This window comes from Pseudorasbora parva, chromosome 13 (assembly GCF_024679245.1).
Source record: "Pseudorasbora parva isolate DD20220531a chromosome 13, ASM2467924v1, whole genome shotgun sequence".
Lineage (NCBI taxonomy): Eukaryota > Metazoa > Chordata > Actinopteri > Cypriniformes > Gobionidae > Pseudorasbora > Pseudorasbora parva.
In genome coordinates, this window is record NC_090184.1 from 24,532,156 (window position 1) to 24,556,097 (window position 23,942).

The following is a 23,942-nucleotide window of genomic DNA, read 5'->3' on the forward strand; positions in this document are numbered from 1 at the left end:
CATTTACTTATTTAATTAAAAATCGCAGCCTTTGTGATTACATTGACTAAGCCAAATTGCGATTTCGGTTTCATTTGCGGTTAATAGTGCAGCCCTTGGCCTTTAATCTCACACTCAAACAAGCACACAAGTAATTCTCATATTTTTCTTGATGTAAAATGTCAGCAAATGCATCAAATCAAACTATACAGTAATATTGCCACAGTTAATCTGTCACATGGTAATATAGCTAATACTTATACTTAAAGTGTTTGCCGTATTTGTTGTCAGTCTTGTTAATTTTTGTATTGTTGGACCTATAACGTTATAATAAGTAGTGACATGTAACAAACATATATGTCAGAAACATGGTGAAATACCATATTTATGCAATTAAATTTCCATATGGTCATGATTAATTTTAATTTCACAAGAAGAAGAATTTCGAGCAAGTCATTAAATGAGTATTATTTGATTATTTGAGATGTAATGTAATGTTCTCCTAGGAGCACAGTATCACAAGGTTTTATGTAGGTTTGTGGTAGGAGTGGATTACCCTGGCTTAACTTTTTAGAATGAGAACATGAGAGTTTGTGTGTGTGATAGAGCGATAGAGCTTGTCAGGAATTCAGCTGTCACAATACCAGCAGGTTTTGAGGATCCACCTGACAGCATGTGTATGGCCCTTCCTCCGCTTTGAGGGGCCCACACCCACTATAATCTCAGGGATAAAATGTTCAGACAGTCTGGAAGAATGCCTGTCTTGTGAATAAAACATAGCAATGTCATGTAAACTATTCAGTAAGTAAAACTACAAAAAGGAAAACATGTCTTTCAAATATGGGCATTTTCAAAGATCAAAAAGTAGAGCAATTGTAATGCCAAAGCCACGGTTTCAAAAGGAAATACAAGAACTGATCAAATGTATACCTTGAAAAGAATCTGCCAAGCATGTAAATATAATAGCAGAAACATTACGCAAGCATGTGTATGCAGCCGTGAATACTTGGACAGTGGGTGTACTTGCATTTAATTATTAGCTTCCAGCCACGGAAGGTCAGCTTTGCATGTAGTTGCATTACAAAATGTGGCACAACGCAATTCATAACCGTAAGCAAGAATGTGCACTGTCCAACTACTCCTGGCTGCGTTTCAATACTTGTGTAAAGTATGTTTCTGTTCTCAAGGCCTGTTAAGATCAACAAAAATGTTCGGCATGTGATTTGTCTGTTAAAAGCATTAATGTTCATTTTATCATTCTCACTTGTCTGTTCAAAATGTCTATCCAGTCACTGGAATGTTTCAGCTGTATTTCAGTACTTGTGTGAAGTATGTTTCTGGCATAAAGGCCTGTTCACAATAATAAAAATTAGATTTGTCTGAAAAAAAAGCAGATGGGCTGAATGAAAATGCTAATTCACTCTTTGACAGTAGGTGGTGCTTATGGAAAAGCTGAAATACTGAAGTACAGAACTTTCAGTGACAGTATGTCGCTGTCAAACTGCAATTAGGTTTTTGTATTTGCTGTAATGTTGATCAAACAACACCAAATACAAGAGTACAAGAGAGCCAGTTCTGGATGAAATTTACTTGCAGGAACGTATCACAAAATCCCTCATTCAAATAATTCCTGCCCAAGGCATTTGCACAAAAGCGATGAGGCTTGGTTGAGTTGTGTTAATAGTTTGTTGGAACTAGCAGTTATTAGGGAATGACAATTTGAAACGCGAACAATCGCAATAATTGGTCCAGCTAACCAATCAGAACACATTGCACCTTTCGGAAGGAGGTTCTTCGTTTGGACCGGTACTATACAGAGTTTTACTAGCTGGGTTTCCATCTAAATGTGAAATTAATCTTTTCAAAGTTTGTAAAACAAACAAATGCGAATTAAGTGTGTTTCCATTGAGTTGTTTGAGCGGATGACGGTGGTATTGGTAGCCTAGTAACCAACAGTAAATAAAACACCATCAGCGGAAACAGCCAATTAGTCACCTGGGTGTAATGTTTACTACATCAGAATTTATTCCATATGCTTTACCATCTCCCATGATTTGCATAAACTTTTTTTCACATAAGTCAAAAAACACCTCAAGTGAGCTTAAAAACTTTTTTGCGAATTAATGAATTTTCCCCCTGAAATTTGCCATTTCCATCACTTGTTTCTGATGCGATACTTCAAAATGTGCATAAAAACAGGATGATGGAAACATAGCTATTGACAGACTGGGAAGAGAGGGGCCGCAACAATGTAAAATATTAATCTGTTCGAACATGAAAATAATTTTAATAACTCCCAAAAACAAAATCAAGACTTTGTAAAAGTTCTTAGCCTCTTAAATTTTTTCTCTCCTTACATACAGTGAGGAAAATAAATATTTGAACACCCTGCTATTTTGCAAGTTCTCCCACTTAGAAATCATGGAGGGGTCTGAAATTGTCATCATAGGTGCATGTCCACTGTGAGAGACATAATCCAAAAAAAAAAAGAAAAATCCAGAAATCACAATGTATCATTTTTTAACTATTTATTTGTATGATATAGTTATTAATTAATTAATTAATTAATAAATAATTCATTACATATATATAACGCTTTTCTAGACACCCAAAGCGCTTTTACAAAGTAAAAGTGCTTTTTTCACATAAAAAAAAGACTTATTTGCATATAGCTGCAAATAAGTATTTGAACACCTGAGAAAATCAATGTTAATATTTGGTACAGTAGCCTTTGTTTGCAATTACAGAGGTCAAATGTTTCCTGTAGTTTTTCACCAGGTTTGCACACACTGCAGGAGGGATTTTGGCCCACTCCTCCACACAGATCTTCTCTAGATCAGTCAGGTTTCTGGCCTGTCGCTGAGAAACACAGAGTTTGAGCTCCCTCCAAAGATTCTCTATTGGGTTTAGGTCTGGAAACTGACTAGGCCTCTCCAGAACCTTGATATGCTTCTTACAGAGCCACTCCTTGGTTATCCTGGCTGTGTGCTTTGGTTCATTGTCAGGTTGGAAGACCCACCCTCGACCCATCTTCAATGCTCTAACTGAGGGAAGGAGGTTTTTCCCCAAAATCTCCCAATACATGGCCCGGTCATCCTCTCCTTAATACAGTGCAGTTGCCCTGTCCCATGTGCAGAAAAACACCCCCAAAGCATGATGCTACCATCCCCATGCTTCACAGTAGGGATGGTGTTCTTGGGATGGTACTCATCATTCTTCTTCCTCCAAACATGTTTAGTGGAATTATGACCAAAAAGTTCTATTTTGGTCTCATCTGACCACATGACTTTCTCCCATGACTCCTCTGGATCATCCAAATGGTCATTGGCAAACTTAAGACAGGCCTGGACATGTGCTGGTTTAAGCAGGGAAACCTTCCGTGCCATGCATGATATCAAACCATGACGTCTTAGTGTATTACCAACAGTAACCTTGGAAACGGTGGTCCCAGCTCTTTTCAGGTCATTGACCAGCTCCTCCCGTGTAGTTCTGGGCTGATTTCTCACCTTTCTTAGGATCATTGAGACCCCACAAGGTGAGATCTTGCATGGAGCCCCAGTCCGAGGGAGATTGACAGTCATGTTTAGCTTCTTCCATTTTCTAATGATTGCTCCAACAGTGGACCTTTTTTCACCAAGCTGCTTGGCAATTTTCCCGTAGCCCTTTCCAGCCTTGTGGAGGTGTACAATTTTGTCTAGTGTATTTGGACAGCTCTTTGGTCTTGGCCATGTTAAGGCGGGCGTACACTGTGCGAATTCGGACACTCGGAAGGTCGTGAGATATTGCAGACGCTACGAGTCATTTAATTTGATCATCGCATCAAATCAGCTGGTACACGGCACGACTGTTTGCACCGCGAGCCAGCCGCGATCACACGAGTTTTCATGTAACACAGACACCGGACTCCGGAGCTTTCAATGTTGCTGCTATAGCTTTAGATACAAAAAATAAAGAAAAAAGGTGTGAAAATGATTTGTTGAAAAGCAGAGAACAGCCATTCCTTTTAACCGAAACAACCAGAGGGAGAGAGAAGAGTGCACGTGAGAGAGAGAGAGAGAGAGAAAGTGTGTGTGTGTGTGTGTGTGTGTGTGTGTGTGTGTGTGTGTGTGTGTGTGTGTGTGTGTGTGTGTGTGTGTGTGTGTGTGTGTGTGTGTGTGTGTGTGTGTGTGTGTGTGTGTGTGTGCAGTATGTGGCAGCCACTGAGCTAATAATTGTCCCCTATTGCCAAATCAATCTATATGACTGTCATATGCTGGTAAAAATCGGGCCGACTCGCCGAACTTTTTAAACATGTTTAAAAATTATCGTAAGGTCGGGAGGTGCTCTTAACGTGCTCGGCTCGTCTCGTATTTCCTCTCACACGGTGCGAGCCGCGACGATAAGAGCATCCACGATGTCCACGCGATTTCTCCCGAGAAAAAAAAATCGTCTGCGAGTTCGTACGACAGCAAAAATCACACCGTGTACGCCCGCCTTTAGTAGTTAGATTCTTACTGATTGTATGGGGTGGACAGGTGTGTTTATGCAGCTAACGACCTCAAACAGGTGCATCTAATTTAGGATAATAAATGGAGTGGAGGTGGACGTTTTAAAGGCAAACTAACAGGTCTTTGAGGGTCAGAATTCTAGCTGATAGACAGGTGTTCAAATACGTATTTGCAGCTGTATCATACAAATGAATAGTTAAAAAATAATATATAGTGATTTTCTGGATTTTTTTTTTTTGATTATGTCTCTCACAGTGGACATGCACCTACGATGACAATTTGAGACTCCTTCATGATTTCCAAGTGGGAGAACTTGCTAAATAGCAGGGTGTTCAGATACTTACTTTCCTCACTGAAATTACTAAGAAACTAATGTCAAAAGTAAAAGTTATATCTGCCACATAGCTGTTTCTGCTTTAGAATACTAACTGTGCTAGCGTTTAACCATTTTTTTCACCAGGTTTTACAACTAAACCTTATTTCACTATTATTGTAGTTGCACTGACACAAAACATTTCTTCAGTTGGGAAAAAGACATCAGCCAAAAAGAGTGAACAAATGAGAGACGCCAGTCATTCTCATTGATTTTGACACTCGAGAATATCTGTTTATTTGTTCGTCCATCTACGCTCTGTCTGGAAAGGAAGGCTGCCTATTGTGTTTGATAAATACCTGTCACCCTTTTCATTGGACAGCTGTGGGCACTTTCACAAACATGCATGTAAAAGCCTGTGTGACCAGGAGGAATAATACATGCCTTTTAAAGGAGCTCACCCTTATCACTCCCTCCCATACATTGAGAGAGAGAAAGGGAGGAAGGGAGACATTGCTCTTTATTTTTGGAGGGGAACCAAATGTAAGTATCAATAATGTACAAGCACAAGTGAATGTCCCAAATACGGCAAGAAGGTAGCTGAAGCCATTTTGACTCCTTTAGACCTGTAACTGGATCCTGAAGAGGATCTGAATTGGCAGGTTGAGATGAACTTACAGATTGTTGTTGTTTTATGTAAATGAGCAGTATGTTAATGATTTTTTATTTATTTAATTCTTATTAATTGTTAATTAATTATTTTTACTGGCCAACAATACAAATTGGTTAATTATTTAATTATTATATTTATTAAATTTTTAGTGGTGGAAAATAGCACAGGTGAAATCCTGTACAGTTCATTCGAGGAGGGACCCGAGAGCCCAGAATATCATAGAGATCATAGTGGCTAATTTTGCTTATGCATAGATATTTTATTCCGGAAATATAAATATTTAGTTTTTCTGAATAAGATTATTAGTGAAAAACTTTATTAGTGAAAGTTTTTTTTTTCCATCTCCATAGGCTAGATCTCCATATATGGGAAAGCATCCGTCCCTCTTCCCCGATCTTGCTTTACTTTCTCTGTGGAATTTTACAGCGTGTACCTGCACTGAGGGCACATGCTCACAGAGATAAGGCATTAGAGCATGATCAGTCATACTGCAGTTTATCCAGATCAAAATCGGTGACACAAAGAAACAAACAAAAGCAGGTTATGATGGCTAAAAAAACACTGCACACATATAGCTACACTTCCATTTGTCTGCAAGATTTTTTTTTTTTTAATTGCTGTTGTCTGTGTTAGCGGCGCCTGGATATCGATCAAATCTTTACAAGAGCCTTTTATTGGCAAGACCAGTTAATCTCCTGAAGAAGATCAATAGTTTTTAACCGAGGTCGTCATTACACGCAGAGATGGCCAGCACTCAAAGCTCTGGTTGTCTCGTGCAATCTACAGTACCTTTGGCCAAAGGAAGGAAACACTCTATCGGTTGTGAGAATGCAGCCTGTCTGATGCTTAAAATGTCAGTGGGTGCCCTAAAGATGTTTAAATACAATATCTAAATGTGCCAGTTCAGGCTGATTAATTGGTTCTCTGATTTGATTGGCTTGTATGTATATGCACATTCCAGACGGACTGTCTTTGCATTGTCTGTGTTTCGGATTTAGTGACATATTGCCTACAATTAACTTTACATGCAAGCCATTGAATCATTCATTAACCAAATTGTTCAAAACACTGGTTCATTCATGCTGATCACATACTCTGAGTCAGTACTTGTTTTAATAAATACTTGCTTTGCGACTACTAAAAATGATGTTCTATATAGTATGAATGTATGTAATATGAAGGTAACCTAGACATGCTACATTTGTCATCTTGTCATTAACATGTGACCTACCATCGTTAGTTGCGTCGCTTCACTGCTATTCGCTACTCTTCTCCTGTGGCCTCATGGGATAGTAAAGTGTCCAGTGGATGCACAATTTAGTATTTTTCCTGAAGTAGTAGGTCATCTGGGTGCTTTTCACCTATACTTTTATATGAATGGGCAAGTGTAAGGATTTGACAAGAGCCAAATTGTAATGGCTAGAGGACTGGGTCAGAGCATCTCCAAAACTGCAGCTCTTGTGGGGTGTTCCCGGTCTGCAGTGGTCAGTATCTATCAAAAGTGGTCCAAGGAAGGAACAGTGGTGAACCGGCGACAGGGTCATGGGCGGACAAGGCTCACTGATGCAGGTGGGGAGCGAAGGCTGGCCCGTGAGGTCCGATCAAACATACGATATACTGTACATGTGAGCATCAGAACTGGACCACGGGGCAATGGAAGAATGTGGCCTGGTCTGATGAATCACATTTTCTTTTACATTTGCTTACTTGGGGAACACATGGCTCTAGGATGCACTATGGGAAGAAGTACAGTCGGCGGAGGCAGTGTGATGGGCAATTTTCTGCTGGGCAACCTTTGGTCCTGCCATCATCCATGTGGATGTTACTTTGACATGTTACTTACCACCTAGCTAAGCATTGTTGCAGAATCTTGTCATGTACACCCTTTCATGGAAACTGTATTCCCTGGTGGCTGTGGCCTTTGTAATTAATCAGTGCATCTTTACTGTAAAAAAAAAAAGCACCTATGTCTCATGACTTGAATAATACAGTAATCTTAATGTGCACTTCTGTAGCAAAGAGCCATAAAATGCAGCATTACTATAATATATGGTGCTATATGGAAAGAAAAGCTATCAGGGATGTAATGGTTTCATAAATGCAATTGTTTATACACTTAGTAAACTGTTAGGAGGTCTTAATGTATGCTGATGTAAGTATATTCCTATCTAGAGTGCTGTAGATGCAGCACTTTGCCTTATCCGACCACAGTCTGATTCATGTGGTGTTTGTGCGTTTGCATATGTATTTGTTTACAGGCCCAATAAAGAGAACACGGGTGAAGTGAGTGAGTCTGGTGCATCAGTAGTGAAACATGCCCTCAACCCAGAAAAACCCTTCATGCAAGTGCACTATCTGAAGGTATGTATGATAGCTCAAAGTGCATACTCCTCTGGGATATCTGGAAGCTTTGGGTTGTGTAGAGTTGCTCTCTCTCTTTCTTTCTCAGGGCTACTTCCTCTTGAAGTTTCTGGCTGATCAGGTTGGCGAAGAAGAGTTCCTGGATTTCTTCAAAGTGTTTGTGGGAAAATTCCACGGGCAGCTGATTCTGTCTCAGGTGAGTGTGTTCTGCACGGGAACTGTCTATTAATTTAGCCTGAATGCAAATGTAGCTTTTGGAAGGCATGTGCATATTTTGGCTGTTGTTTCAATCTCGCCATCATTCCATCAGGTTGGATCAGTTAAATAATGCACCAGTTGATTTGACACATAGCTGCATCCAGGGTTCAATATTAAAATCCACGATGCACCAAATGATAGTTACAATTGCTTTTGGTAAATATAGAAAAGAGTTAAAGGGGTCATATCATGGTTCTTAATAGAACATTATTTGTATTTGGTTTAATGCAATGCTTTTATGTGGTTTTAGATAAAAAAGTAATTATTTTACACATACTGTACATAATTGTTGCTCCTCTATACCCCTCCTTTCTGAAACTTTTTTCAGAAAATCTTGCTTTTACAAAGCTCATCATCCTCTGAAAAATGTGCAGCACACAGACGAATATTTGGATAATTACAAATATGTAACTAAAGCTTAACCACTGTTTTCTAATTGTCCTCTCTTTTGGAAGGCCAAACAAAGTAGTTTGGCTTTCACAACGAAAAACATAGCGTCTCCAAAACATGACGGCTCTGGCTGGGGGGAGATATATAATTGTATATTCTATTGTAAATAATATACAATTCTTTATTCTTGGTAAAGAATTGTATATTCTTTACAAAGAATATATCTTTGGGTTTGAGACTTTGAGCTTTGTAACTCTGCAGATATTATACATGCACAGCTACATGACACTAAAAAGAAAGGATAACAGGAAATCACATATGATATATTTAATATTGCTGGGCTAGTAACTTCATTAGGAACTGCAAAATAATGCATGGAGTAAATCAGATAATTTAAGTGAATTAGTCAGTGACATTACTTGTTGAGGTGAAGCTGTTTTGACCTAGCCAGTAAATTGTTTACGCTGTACAAAATGTAACCAGCTCATGTGAGTGCATATATTCCCCCTCGAAAAAGGTCCCCCTCGAAAAAGAGATGGATCATCTCAAGGGGCTATCCCTAAATAAATAAATAGAAATATTCTTTTAATTTTTATTCATGTCTTGTTATTTTAATCCAGCAATCAGTTTAGAATCAGTGTATCGAATCAGCCGTTATACACTGATTCATTAAGCTCTGAAGCTTCAGGAAGCAGGGTTTTGAAATCGGACATCACTATATAAGTCCATATTTATTTATTTTTTGCGAACAAAAACTATTTATGTCGCTTCATAAAATTATTGTAGAACCACTGTAGTGAGATGGACTTTGTAACGACGTCTTTAGTGCCTTTTATGGGTCTTGAGAGAGGAAATGTTACTGCTGCCATTGGAGGCCCTTCGAGCCATTCGGATTTCAACAAAAAATTCTTAATTTGTGTTTAAAAATGAACAAATGTCTTACGGGTGTCGAATGACATGAGAGTAAGTTATTTATGACAGAATTTTCATTTTTGGGTGAATTAACCCTTTAAGACATTTTAGTATTTTTAAACACTTTATGGTCTGCTTGAAGCTTTGATATTGACACACTGCTTTTAATTTATACTGTAGTCTGTCTCTTGTAGGATTTCCTGCAGATGCTCCTGGACACATTTCCAGCAATATGCAGGTATGATAAAATGGTGTCAACATTTTCTGTCCAAAACACATACTCAATTCTCCTCAACTACTCTGCCATTATTATTAGTGTGGGGAACTTTTACTGTAGGTATTTATCTAAACCAGACTCTGCAGGAATCTTTCTTTTACAGCTCTACCTCAAATGGTTTTTCCACTGGCTCTATTGCCCAAACTCACCCATTGTATAATCAAATATTTATTTTCCCTATTCACTGTTTCATCATTTACATGTTGACATAATGTTGTCATTAAATCTGCCCAAAAACAAATTAAATAGAAGAAATATGAAGTGGCTACTTTGCCCTTCATAATATTTTTGTGCTTTTTGGCTAGTGGGAAGTCTAGAGTAGTTCTAATAGGGTTTTTTAAATATTTTTAATAGCACATCTTCGAGAGTTTTTAATATAGTCAGTTATGTCTTGAGTTTTAGGCGGTACAAAAAGTTGAGTCAGAATATCAGATATGTACTATTGGACTTACTGTGTAAATAGAGCTGTGTCTTGTTAATGTTAGTCAAACAACAATAAAAAGTAAATGTTCTTAAATTATTCTTTATTAATGTCGGTTTGCTTGAAGCTGTGTTTTATTAATTGAGAAATACTGTATGTAAATGGTACATACCATTTTAATTTATAAGTTAAATCATTATTAAATAAAAACATTTTTATTTAATAAGTAATTAAATTACTTTTTAACGTAGTAACTTTTTAAATAAAGCACTGTTCAGTAGCGTCATGAAATGACACTAGCATTGGTTTGACTAGAAATGCTGGTATCATGGCAAATTCTGAAACAATCAGCTCTCTTCCATCTCTCTTCTCCCTATGATCTTCATTTCTTCATCTCTCCTCTCCTGTTTCATCTGTCGCTCTTTCATTTTCATGTAGACTCCATTTGCTCATTAAGGCATAGCCACTGGATGATGATTGATTAAATTACATTAAACTGAAAGGTAAGGACATTCAATATTTGTGTCTGCTGCTCAGAAGTGTAAACACTCATGGCGGCACAACGCTGGAACGGCAGACTGATGTGGTGAAACAATCACAGATGGGCCTCCTTGTGTCAGATCAAAGACAAATCAATGCTTCCATGACAAACCGTTCCTCCTACACCACCTCCCAGTTAAGAAAGTCCACGATAGCTTCTGTTAATGTTTGCCTGACTCAGTTTGGGTATCTGTGCTTACCTTGTCCCCTTTTTTAGTTTCTATTCATTTTCTTAGCAAATGAACCTACATATTTCCTTTGTCAGACAAAAACAATGGACAATGGATCCCTTAGACATAAAGTACATTAAGAGAATTACCTGAGCCATATAATAATAATAATAATAATAGATTTTATTTATAATGCACTTTTCATTCCGAAGAATCTCAAAGTGCAACAAAGGGGGGGGGGGGGGGGATAACACAAAAAATGAATAAAAAGTAAAAATATAGAATACTACAAACAATCCTACCAACAACAGAAAACAGAATAGAAACAGAGCTGATGGTGAACAGAAACAGAGCTGATGGTGAACAGAAACAGAGCTGATGGTGAACAGAAACAGAGCTGATGGTGAACAGAAACAGAGCTGATGGTGAACAGAAACAGAGCTGATGGTGAACAGAAACAGAGCTGATGGTGAACAGAAACAGAGCTGATGGTGAACAGAAAACAGCTGATGGTGGAAGTCTCTGTTAGCTCCGCAGCACACTGTGGTCCACTCCATGTTTCAGATTTCTCCCAGCGGCAGTGTGTCCTGATGACATCGCCGAGGCAGGACAGCTGAAGACCAGATGATGGGTCTTCGTGACGATTCAAACGATGGGGATCGCCGCAGCACCATGCAGGAGGCAGAACATTTTTCCGGGGACTTCTGTGTACACACCGGGGTCGGCGCAGAAGTCCAAGCCGCTCCACGGCCGCAATGCAGGACGGAACAGCGGTGCAGCCGAGAAGCGGAACATCCCAACATCATGCCGGACGCCGATTACGATGGCCCAGATGACGCTAGCCCGGTGCAAACTTCAGCCACCATGCAGCTTAAGCCCAAGGGAGATCACCAGTGAGCAGTCGCGGCGAGAAACATCAAATGTCCTCCAAACCAGAACCAACCGCAGCAATTCAAACACAAACATTAGAGAAGCGGTGGAAAACGGCGAAACGACGAACAACGTCCTCTCAGTGGCTGCCAGCAATCAGCAACAGCTCCAATAGTAGCTCTGACTGTTAGACTAGTCACAAACATAAAGAAATAAAATAAAATCTAAATCTAATAGTACAACATGATTTTTGTGGGTGGAGAAGCGGCGAACAGACGACGCCAGCGTCCTCTCCCCCACGTTGCCTCTATACGATATATGTACTGTATCTACCAGAATAGTATAGGCTTTGGATGAGTGGACTCATTTCATCAGGCCAGTAAACAACCACCTAGCAACCACCCAAAATATCCTAGCAACCAAACACAAACATAGCAACATGTTAGCAACCACCCACAAAACCTTCTTGAAGGCAAATTTTGCATGGGCAGTGTGTTTATAGTGCTAGTTCAGTGTTTGTCAGTTTCTGAAGGAACTACTAAACTACTATAATATACTATAGTTACCATATTATTTTGACAAATTTTTATTTAAACTGTAGCAAGAACTAAGGTTAAGTTATATTGATCTGACCATATGAATGAGTAACTGTCTTTGTTAAATAGTTATCTTTGATATCACAGATTTTCTATGCTTACTACACTACACTTTAAAAGGTTTCTGCCTTAAATTTTAAAGTACAATCAACTTGGATGTTTAAGTAATTAAATGTGTTTGTTTAATCTTGTTTAACATTTTTTTAAAGGTGCCCTAGAATGAGTTGAAACAATATGTTAAATTGTTCTCTGATATCTACATACAGTTTTACAGGTCCATTTACAACCCTATAAGGAAGTAATGCTCTGTTTTTGCCTTATTTGGAAGAGTCATTAATATTAATGTTGAGCTCTGCTTGGCTTATTTCGACAGCACACAGCAGTTCAGTTGTTCAGCGAAGCGGCTCATGCGTCCTGACCGTCCTGACAGAACACAGACCGACTGAATGACACTTTAAGCATGACAACTTAAATGGAGATTGCTAAAATGCAGCTTACTTGTTTATTGGTGTTTTCAGATCATCCGCGCGCGCGCGCGCGCGAGAGAGATTGCGTGCATATGGTTGCCAGATTGTACGTTTAGGTAAAACACTGGATAGTATACGTGTTCTTTTCACAGAAAAGCTCTTTTTGGGGGATTAAATTACTGAAATCTGGCAACCGCACGCACAAACTCTTCCTTCCCTCAGACAAAACCAAAACCAGTGATTTTAGACTTGTCTTTTTTCGTCAACGATATTGCATGTTTATACTGTATAATGTTAGTCACAATGTAGGCTATGTAGTGACTGTGATGTACTCTGAAATACAAGCATGCAAAAACATCATAGTTAAGTTCTCAAAAATTTAAATGTATATATTTTTACAAAATTAATGGCCTTGTCAAATGATATCGTTTTAACTTATATGGTGGAAAAGGTGACGTTTGCTAGAAGGATCGAGTGAATGATCTGTAAGCAACGTATCTACGCTTGTATTTTGTAATATAAAATAATATTAACCTTTGTCATTAGACACACTATTTAGTTTTGTATGGTACTTGGAGTTTCCATCAACCATGACTGTTGACATTTTTTATCTGTGGGAAGGGTAGAAAAGTCCTCACGTCCCCTACATAGCCTGGAACATGACATGTGTCCATGAGAGCTTTTACTATCCTCATGTGAAGCTTGTTTACCTGCAGTCCCGATGATTCGCTCCGTCAGGTCCGCCTGCCAATGAACATGTTCGGACATATGCAAATGTTGCATATGCAAATTAACATATTAATGATCCCCAACGTTTGCGTGACAGTTGGGGATCATTAATATGTTAATGTTAATCTTAGTTCTTTCAAAAATATATGTGCATTAATGAATATTTACTTCTTTCAAGTAATAAAGTATTTTCATAAGTTTATAATATGCCATTGAAAATACATACGGGTGAGGGGTTCGAATGCTGGTCGCCATGTTGCTCCTCCATCTTGAAAGTACATTAGCCAAAGAGGGACATACCCATAAATTCAAGCTTCGCCTTTCACGTTTTAACACTCGATGGCACCGTGTCGAATGTGAAGAGGGGGATTGCCATGTCAATCTTGGACTAAATCGGCCACCGTAAGAGCTAAACGAAATCAGAATTGAGAGGAACAGAAGCTATTATTCACTGGATTGTCATATACCTTTTCACCGCTAGATGGGGGAAAATATCACACAGTGTAAGTTTAAAGTAGCATTGAGAAATCAATGCTGCATGCTTTCCACTTTATCTAAGTTAGAAGTTATTAATTGGACAAAAATGTATATAACCGCGTGACTAATCAAACCAGAAAAGTGTTTACATGCTAAGTGTACTTCACAGATTCTTTTAATTAGCATTCATGATTCATCAAATCAATCTCAGCATGCTTTTGAGTTTTTGCTTGTAAGAGCCTTGCTTTTATTCTGCAACAACATGCCGTGGCATGACAGAACTGTTATTTAGTAATCACAGACCGGTGAGCTTAGTGATTTGCTCTGACACTGAGGGCTTTTCCCTCTTCGATGTTGGGATGGAAATTTCCATCCTTTTCTTTTGTCATCAAGTATATGTGCTCAACTGTTGTGTCAAAGGGCCACAAGTGTTGGAGACACACTGTTCCTGTCTGAGACAGTCCATTTAGTTGATTATATGTGCTTTGTGTTTGTGTGTGTGCATGTGCGTGTCTGCGCTCTTGCACATTAACAAGATTGATTTGGAGTAAGTGGTGAATGGCTTCAATTACAGCCAGAGAAAAAAAAATACTTTGAGGGGAAAGAAGAAAAGCAAATATGTACCCCATTGTCACCAGGGTTGTGCACCACTGGGAGTTGAATTGAAAAGCCTAATTCAGTGACAGTGGAATTTTAATTAAGGTAGCAAACAGGATTGTAATTGGAATTAAATGTACAAATTTAAAGTCAAATTAAAATGGGATAAAATAATACTGAATAGCAATAAAAGAAACTTAAGTTTTACTGTATGTGTGAATAATTCATTAGCATGCACACAACAGTATTTGGAATGACATTTCCAGACACTTTAGATTATATTAATAATCAATGGTTTAATGGCATCTACACTGTCAGAAAAAAAGGAACATTGCTGTCACTGGGGCAGTACCCTAAGGTACAAAACTGAAAAGGTACTAATATCTACCTTTCAGGTACTACTATGTACCTTTTAAGGAACTAATTTTAAATGCACTCTTAAAGTACTGATATGTACCTTTTAAGGTACTTATATGTACCATTTAGGGTTGAGTAAGGTACAAAGATGTACCTTTTCACTTTTGTACCTTAGGGTACCACCCCAGTGACAGAACTGTACCTTTGATTCTCAGAGTGTACAAAAGATTCATTTAATTATATATTTAGGTCATAGTATGGTGGAACATTTATTTCCAAGAATTCTCTACATTTACTCAATATTTTACATACTAATTGATATACATTTTGATGTTTTATAGAAAAAAAATCATCTGGACATTTTGTGGCATTGAAATATATATATTTAGTGATTTTAGCATTAAACATAGTTTAGGGAAATATGTCTAATTCTTTTTTTATTCAGGTAAATAAAGGGAATAATCAATAGTGATTTATTAAAGCTGCAGTCCATAACTTTTTGTGCTTTAGCGCTCTATTTAACAGAACTGCATGCGTCTTGCGGAAGAACATTGCAGCCGGAGTTACTTCTCTCTGTTATGTCTATGGCGAGTCACACAGAGATGTGCTCCTCCGCAGCGGATCCTACCAGTCTGGCCTGATATAGTCCCAATATAAACTTTTATTATAAGTGTAACATAATTATTCAGGGTAAGACAAAAATACGGTTTGGAAAATGGATTAATGTTGTACATTCTCATTGTATAATATTAGTAAATCTTGAACACAAAAAAAAGTTATGGACAGCAGCTTTAATGAAAAAGTGAATTATTTGTTTTTTGTTGCAAACTGATTTGTTGAATTGCAATTAAGTCATTCCTCTTCCTGTCATTCCAATTCAATATCCTGTGGCATGTGGTCGATTCAATTTAAATGTCAACTCATGAATCGAAAGGGAGTCAAATCTTAAATTCAGAACTTTTCCCAACGCCTAAAGGTAGTCACACACATTACATGGAGACTTCTTGTTAAAATTGCTTTTAATTTGAATGATGAAAGCAAAGCCAAAGGCCTTGATCTCCTCCAACAATTACTGAATGTATCACTTTTCTCTTTCAGTCAAGGCATCAAACTCGAAACCATCTTTTCAGACTGGTTAGATACACCTGAAATGCCAGAGGTAAGAAGAAAAAAAGCTAAGATCTATTTTGAGATGTTTGCTTATTCAAGCCAGATTATATACTCTATGATTATGCAAAAGAAATGAAAGCAGGCTTGTTACACAACATGTAAAAGATGTATTGGTGCTACCTCTCATGCCTGTCACCCAGAATGTAAAACCGTTTTTAATCCATTTCCTCTTGAGCAATAGAACATAGAGCATGTGCGTATATCTTTCCAGGACTGACACATGGTATGAATGAAGCAGCTTTTCTATTGCTTTAAGATCTATTTAACCTCTCAAGCATTTCTAAACCGGGCTGCCACACACCCTTAAACAATTGATGACTAATATGAATCCATAAATCTGTCTTTTTCTATTGGCATTGGCCACTGATTATTATCTGAATTTAGTCATTCTTTTACTGTTTGGAAGGCGATTCACTTCCACACTGAAGATATCATGTTTCCAGCTATAGTTCTATGGAGGCTGCATGTGTGGAATTTAGTCTGTTGAATGAAGATTGGAAGATCTTTTTTGTTTTGTAACAACCAGAGAAGACCACAAAAGCCTTTCCGTTCATCCATCCTGAGTCTATGTCTCAAAGAAATGCTTTCAAACGTTAATCTCTCTCCTTTTCTGCACAGTTTGTCTCAGTTTTGTGCTCAATTTACCCCCATTCGCTAACCAGACTGACATGCGGTGCCATTTTCATTGACGCCGCCATTGGATCTAATGACACATGGCTGCCAAAATCAGCACAGGAACAGTTTTACTTTTGGATAAAATCCTTGTTTTAACCCCCCTGTGTTAAGCCTTTACTTTGACTTAAAAAAACATGTTCTTCTTGAACGTTCCTCTAAATAAATAATGGCAGGAAATAGACGATCCCCACAATAAACAATCACAGCCACATACACACACACACATACAAATGGGAGGGATGAGATGGGAACGGAGCTCTCTTTTTCATTGTGCTATTTTTAAGATGGCAAACATTTGAGCGAGCATAATAAGTTGCTATATCTGCATTTTGAGGTGGGTTTAAGGCTGGGACAATCTGAATCTCATGACCCCCTTTGACTCCACTCGCTGTGGGATGATGCTGAAAGAATACATTCAGAGCAGTCTACCAAATCCCAATCCTGACAAACGTCAGGAAAAGCAAAGCAGCTTTCAGATCATTAGCTTGGGTGCAACTGTATGGAAATAGCTGTGGTTCAGGACATTAGAATGCACAGTGGCATTTAAGCTGGTTTTAGAGAACTAGAGCTCTGATCAAAAACCTATGCATGCACCCTTTTGCCTACATGGGACGCTGTCTTCTAAGGTAGCATCCTAGATGTCATGGAACCTCATCGGTAAACCAATATGGAAAGCATGTAGAAACTCTCTGCACAGGACACTTGACTTGCGATAGAATATGATGCTAACATGTTGCTAAGCTAACAGCACAATACTCTAAAAATACAAAGCGCATACAAATATTGAGTAAAATAATCACTTTTTAAATATGCTGATCTAGCTTTTTAATATTTTTTTGTTTTGAATTAAATGTTTGAAGAATTTATAAATCGCCTGCTTTCTCCACCATCTTGGATTTACAACCCCAAATCAGAAAAAGTTGGGACAGTATGGAATGTGCAAATAAAAAAAAAAAGAAGTGATTTCTAAAATTACTTTGACTTGTATTTCATTGCAGACAATATGAACACAAAATATTTCATGTTTTGTCTGGTCAACTTCATGTCATTTGTAAATATGCATCCTTTCCTGTCATTCAGATCGCAACACATTTCAAAAAAAGTTGGGACAGTAAAGCATTTACCACTTTGTAATGTTGCCATTCCTTTTCACAACACTTAAAAGACGTTTAGGGACTGAAGACATCAAGTGATGAAGTGTTTCAGGTGTAGTTTTGTCCCATTCTTCCTGCAAACAAATCTTAAGGTTGGCAACAGTACGGGGTCTTCGTTGTCGCATTTTGCGCTTCAAAATGTGCCACACATTCTCTATTGGAGACAGGTCGGGACTGCAGACAGGCCAGTCAAGTACCCGTACCCTCTTCCTCCGCAGCCAGGACTTTGTAATGTGTGCAGAATGTGGTTTTGCATTGTCTTGTTGAAATATGCATGGACATCCCTGGAAAAGATATCTTCTTGAAGGCAGGATATTATGCTCCAAAATCTCTATGTACTTTTCAGCATTAATGGTGCCTTCACAGAAGTGCAAGTTACCTTTGCCAAGGGCACTGACACAACCCCATACCATGACAGACCCTGGCTTTTGGACTTGTTGCTGGTAACAGTCTGGATGATCCATTTCTTCTTTGGTCCGGAGCACACGGCGTCCATTCCTCCCAAAAAATACCTGAAATACTGATTCATTTGACCACAGTACACATTTCCACTGTGTGATGGTCCATCCCAGATGCCTCTGAGCCCAGAGAAGTCAACGGCGCTTCTGGACACTGTTAACATAAAGCTTCCTTTTGGCACAGTGCAGTTTTAACTGGCATTTGATTTGTGGATGTAACTACGTATTGTGGTACTTGACAAAAGTTTGCCAAAGTAGTCCTGAGCCCATGTGGTGATATCGCTTATAGATGAATGACGATTCTTGATGCAGTGCCGCCTGAGGGATCGGAGATCACGGTTGTTCAGCTTAGGCTTGCGGCCTTGTCCTTTACGCACTGTAATTCCTCCAGATTCCTTGAATCTTGTAATTATGTTATGCACTGTTGAATGTGAAATATCCAAATCTCTTTCTATCTTTCTTTGAGGAACATTGTTTTTAAACATTTCAATAATTTTCTCACGTATTTGTTGGCAAACTGGCGATCCTCGGCCCATCTTTGCTCCTAAAGGATTAGATCTTTCTTGGATGCTGCTTTTTTTTTTGTCTGCAATGAAATACAAGTCAAAGTAAATTTAGAAATCACTACTTTCTTTTTTTATTTGCGTTTTCCAAACTGTCCCAACTTTTTCTGATTTGGGGTTGTATGATTTTCAATGAGCTCATCGCAGTAGATTTTGGTTTTGCCTTCTCCATGAAGGATACATGCAATTCTGCTTCAGGATTTTGCATAAACGTGGTATCTTAGAGGGATAATGCACTTATGGTTAACATTCCAAACCTGTATGACTTTAATCCCAAACAGCTTTGGATCCTATTGGCTTTCATTGAATAAGAACTTTTTCAAAGTATCTTTTTTTTTTGTTCCAACAAAGAATAAAAATCATTTAGGTTTGGAATGACATGGGTGAGTAAAAGTTTCTTACCTTTTGCAACCATCTGTGCATTGGTTGGTACTGTTGCCTTAATGTACTGCCTCTGTAAGCAACTCACTAGAATTTGGGACACCGCATCAGTGGCATTTGCCCCAATGTCAAGCTCACTGCCACTTCAATGAGCAAGTGCAAGTTCATTTCCAGTTATTTTAGCTCCTGAGAGAGGAATTTAGTGTGTTTTTGAGGGATGAGTTTGAGTGTGTATTTTTGTCCACTTACTGACTAGAGCACAACATTTTATGCGGGGCAGCTTATTTTTTAAATAAAAAAGACAAAGATATGTTTGATAAAAAATAGCAAGTAAGTAAGTAGCATTAAAAAACAGCTAATGAAATCTCATGTCGTCTCAACTGCTGTTTATAATTTTCTGTGCAAATCAGTGTAAAAATGTCTTCAAGCCATTCTTTCGTGTTATTTGTTGGCGTGCTGTAAAGAATCAACACTTATGTTGCTTTGTGTATGAAATTTTATTGAAAATTAGGAATTTGGGATCATAATAATTACAGTGGGTGAGAAGAAGATCTTCTAATTGACGTGCTTAGTCTGCTGTTAGTTGTGTAAAGTGTGCATAAACGCGACAGAAAACAATAAGCTCTGTCTTTAATTGTGCGCAGGGGGGCGGCGACCTTCAGCCTCATAGCATGTGCTTGGCCTAAAAGACAGTTTTTGTGATGAACGTTTACAAAGACAATTGTTTTGTCACCAATGAATCATATAAAGCACGAAAAGACTCTGAATGTGTTAAGAAAGTAATAAGGATCAGATCATTTAACAGATTATACAGTATAAAATATTAATCTCAAGTTCAGAGAGCTGTGGGAGCAGTTAGCACGTCTATCATCGTAAAAAGCAGCTGTCGCTATTGTGCCGCCAACACAAGAGCAGCATCCCACTGTTAACTGTTCAACACCAATTTAGTTCTGAGCATGCTGTGTTTAGGAGTTCATACAGACGTACTAATACAGAAATACTACATTTACCGTACATACCGTCAGCATGTGTGAGATGGGAGTTTGCGAGTGTGTGTTTGTGCGTACTTTACGAGTTTGGCTGTGAGAGGGGGCTGATTGCAGTGTCTTGCAGGCGCACAAAGGCCTGGCTGTGCCGGGAATGAACCAGGCAATCTGGGCCGTAAAACTGCTTTGTGTGGTATCCAAGTTAACAATGGCAGTTTGCAGCCCGAGAGTCAAATTCTGCTCTGCCCACTCTCCCTTCCCGAAAGTGCACACAAGTCACAAAAACACACACACAGACACGCACACATCGCAGACTTTCTCTCTACCCTGGGGTAACAAAAATACGTCTCTAACTCTTAAAGTTGCCAATAGTCATGCACACACATAAAGACTCATTTTTCAAGGAGAGATGTGCTATTTTTTCTTACTTAAATATCGTTTCTCAAAAATCTTTTCTTTTCTTACTCAAAAAAGACTTAAACATTTTGGACTTAAAATACCTAAAATCAGCAGAAAAATGTATAGACTTGCATTGAAAGAGGAACCCAAGCCATATTTAAGGACCAAGATTTTTCATAGTCTGCCTCTGCCAGATGCGACCTGACATTTTCCAAGTAATCAGAGTTTTTAATTTCAACTGATTGTGTTTTGTATAATATTAAAATGGTATAATTTGACTTCTTACATCATTGTGTGTGACTTTAATAGCTATAATGAAAGGGACATTGGATAATTTACATCAGATCTTAATAATAAATGAACAGAAAAAGGGGCATTCAAACTGTGTAATTGAATAAACTTGTTTATTTACACAGAGTTCAAAGATTGAATATGTCACTGATTATGTATTTAGAATAGTGTTATTTTAAATAGTGTAGAAGGTTTTGTTGACTGAAATAAATATAACTAGATAAACTGAAATAAAATTATATTTTTTAGCATACTAAATGTATAAAATACAAAAATAATATTCAAAAAGAAATTACATAAAACTTGAATGAATACAAATGCAAAATGAATAGAAAAATAAATAACTAAAACTAATATAGGCCTGGCTTTAACCCTTGCTATAAGTTGGATAGACAGAAAAATCAGATTTTTTGCTGCCTGTCAGAATAAAATGAAAGATATAGCCTCTCTTTTTTATCTGAGTGAGTAAATAACCCCCTAGCAACCACTCACAACGCCTTAGCAACCACCCACACCACTGCACATTTGCTTCCGAAGATGTATTTGGTAAAAGTCCTGATATTATTGGAACTACCTTTGATGTACCATGTTATATGAATAAAGTAATACCTGATACCAAGATCACTTGACTTTTTTTTTGTAATGGATAGGGGTCTGTTTTTTCTTCTCTTATCTCCCACATGTTTCTTATTACCTGTGGGAGGCCGTGTCAGCCTGTCTGTGAGATCCTTCTATACCTGCCTTTGTGTTTACACACCTCTACGCACATACAGCTCATCAGTTTTAAAGAGACAGTCCTCCTGAGAGCAGCGGCCCCGAGAGAAGCATGTGTGCGTGCTTGCGTGTGTGTGACGGAAAGAGAGAAAGACACAAACGGCCCCTCCTCTGGCTGCACAGGGAGCGAACACTGTTGATTACAATGAAGCTCCGTTCACAGACCTTTTACTGCCGCTACAGCCGTCTGCTCCCCCACACGCACACCTCATCTCTCTGCCTCCTCCTTTTCTCACTCGCTCCACTCCTTTCTCTTTCCTCCCTCCCTCAGTGAGGGAAGGTATTCAGTGCGCCGACGGTGCGAGCTTTAATAAGGTTAAGTGCAGAGCGAGCGCGCGGAAGATCTCGCAGGAGACACAAGCATGGATCTTTAGAGGATAACTCCTCCGTTTCAACTTAATAAGGGGATTTTGTCCTTGGTTTAATACTCATGCTCCTGGTCGCAGAGCTTGCTGTGTCGAGTGGTTAGTTCTCATCAAGGAACAAGTGATTCTCTCTCTCTCTCTCTCTCTCTCTCTCTCTCTCTCTCTCTCTCTCTCTCTCTCTCTCTCTCTCTCCACTCAACATTCTGCTGCCCTCTTCCTCTTGTTCAGTGGCTGAGGGACGCCTGCTCAGAATGGTTGCAGACTCCAGCGGTGCAAGAAGTCAGAGAAGAGGTAAAGGACTTTTTTTTTAACTCCTAAGCTCTCATTGAACACCTGTTTAAATCTTTCTTCCATTGCAGATTAATAGTTTATTACTATATGACCTGTAGCACTTCATTCACTTCATTCAAGAGCTTTTGGTAACTTTTATAACTGTGGATCTTCTGTTTTGAGAAAGTATTTGGGCATGTACGTGGTTTGAATCATCTTTATTGTGTAATTGTGGATTGTATTTGATGTTTCTTGTACCTGCAGCATCACTCAGTGGTTAAGAGAGGAAATCACAGTATTAGAAGATGTATTTTGTGTGTTGAAAAGTGAAGGATTTTACCCTCATGCTCTTTATTTAGTGTCTTTCATTTGATCTGTTTTGCTGATGTTTGAATGACGTCCTTTAGTGTAGAAACTGTTGAATTGAACTAGTTATGTGCTGAGTGCATCGTATTTAACTGTTTCATCACTGAGAAGTAGGCGAAAATGTGGTGCAGCAGGTATTTTACGATGTCTTTGTCTCTCTCACCTTCTCACTCTATCTTTATCTCTCTCTCTCCCATCCGCCTCTGCCTCTTCCGCAGGTTGCAAAATGGATTCACTTCAGTGGCTCTGGTGGAAAGGGCAGCAAGCGGAAAAGAGCAGGGCCCAAGGTTAACTTCAAAGAGGTAAGACCCTGCCAAGCAGGCTTTAAATAGATCTCATCCCACCCGTTTGTCTTTACTGCATCTTTCCCTAATAATTTCCCACTCAGTTCGGTCTTTCCGGAGTAGGACACATCCATAGTTTTGGTTAATCGTGCCTAATGATGTCCTCCAACTTCTGCTCTTTGCTCAAGTTTGCACGTAGTTTTGTTGCGGAGCAGGGCTATCAGATTTTAGTACGCTGATGACGTACTAGAGGGCATTGAATGCTGTAGAAAGGTTCACACATACACCCATCTCATGTGTCCGCCCCTTGGCCACCCGACAACAGAAGATAGGTGGGGGGAAATCAAGGCACGACCTGAAATAGCTTGTGGCCGGGTTTTTTTTTTTGTGCCGTATCATGTGATGGCAATGAGTCACTCCTTTCGGGTTTAGCTTCAAAATGGCTGATCTCCCGCCAAGGAAGATACCTGTTGCTCATTCAGCGTGTGAGTTTATGTGTGTGCATGAGCGTGATGATTTTGTGTACTCTTTTTCTCTCTGTGTTTATCGAAAGTTCGAAGTTATGCATATGTGTATACAGATTCCTCCTCAAGGCTTTACCCAAATTGTCAAACAGTTTGTCTCGCTGAAAGTCACGCACATGTGGAATCTGCACGGCGACTGGCTGCACACCAAACAGTGCGGTCGAACCTCTATTAAAGTATGTTCACAAATCAGACGGCAGAGTTAGCATCACAAACTCCTCCATGTGTGTGTGCTGGGTGTGTGTATTGTGTGCTATCTTGTGTGATTTAGGTTATGTCATTTTCAAGTTTCAGCGCTGATGTAATGTCTGCACCAAGATCCTGTTTTTGTCACTTCAGTGGTAGGTGTGTGTACATATATGTGTGTGTGTGTTTCATTGGCTGGAGCAAATATTCTGAAGTACTATA

General features: G+C 38.8%; 1 protein-coding gene across 2 annotated transcripts in view; it reads left to right on the forward strand.

Annotated features, from left to right (window-relative positions):
* The window catches only part of aopep (aminopeptidase O (putative)), a 115,839-nt gene that overhangs the window by 45,803 nt on the left and 46,094 nt on the right, over positions 1 to 23,942 (forward strand). For both annotated transcript variants that reach the window (XM_067413591.1, XM_067413590.1), the window contains 6 exons: positions 7,711 to 7,813; positions 7,902 to 8,009; positions 9,568 to 9,611; positions 15,973 to 16,033; positions 22,319 to 22,381; positions 22,945 to 23,028. In XM_067413591.1, the coding sequence (XP_067269692.1) occupies positions 7,711 to 7,813; positions 7,902 to 8,009; positions 9,568 to 9,611; positions 15,973 to 16,033; positions 22,319 to 22,381; positions 22,945 to 23,028 (463 nt within the window). The remainder of the gene's footprint in view (positions 1 to 7,710; positions 7,814 to 7,901; positions 8,010 to 9,567; positions 9,612 to 15,972; positions 16,034 to 22,318; positions 22,382 to 22,944; positions 23,029 to 23,942) is intronic.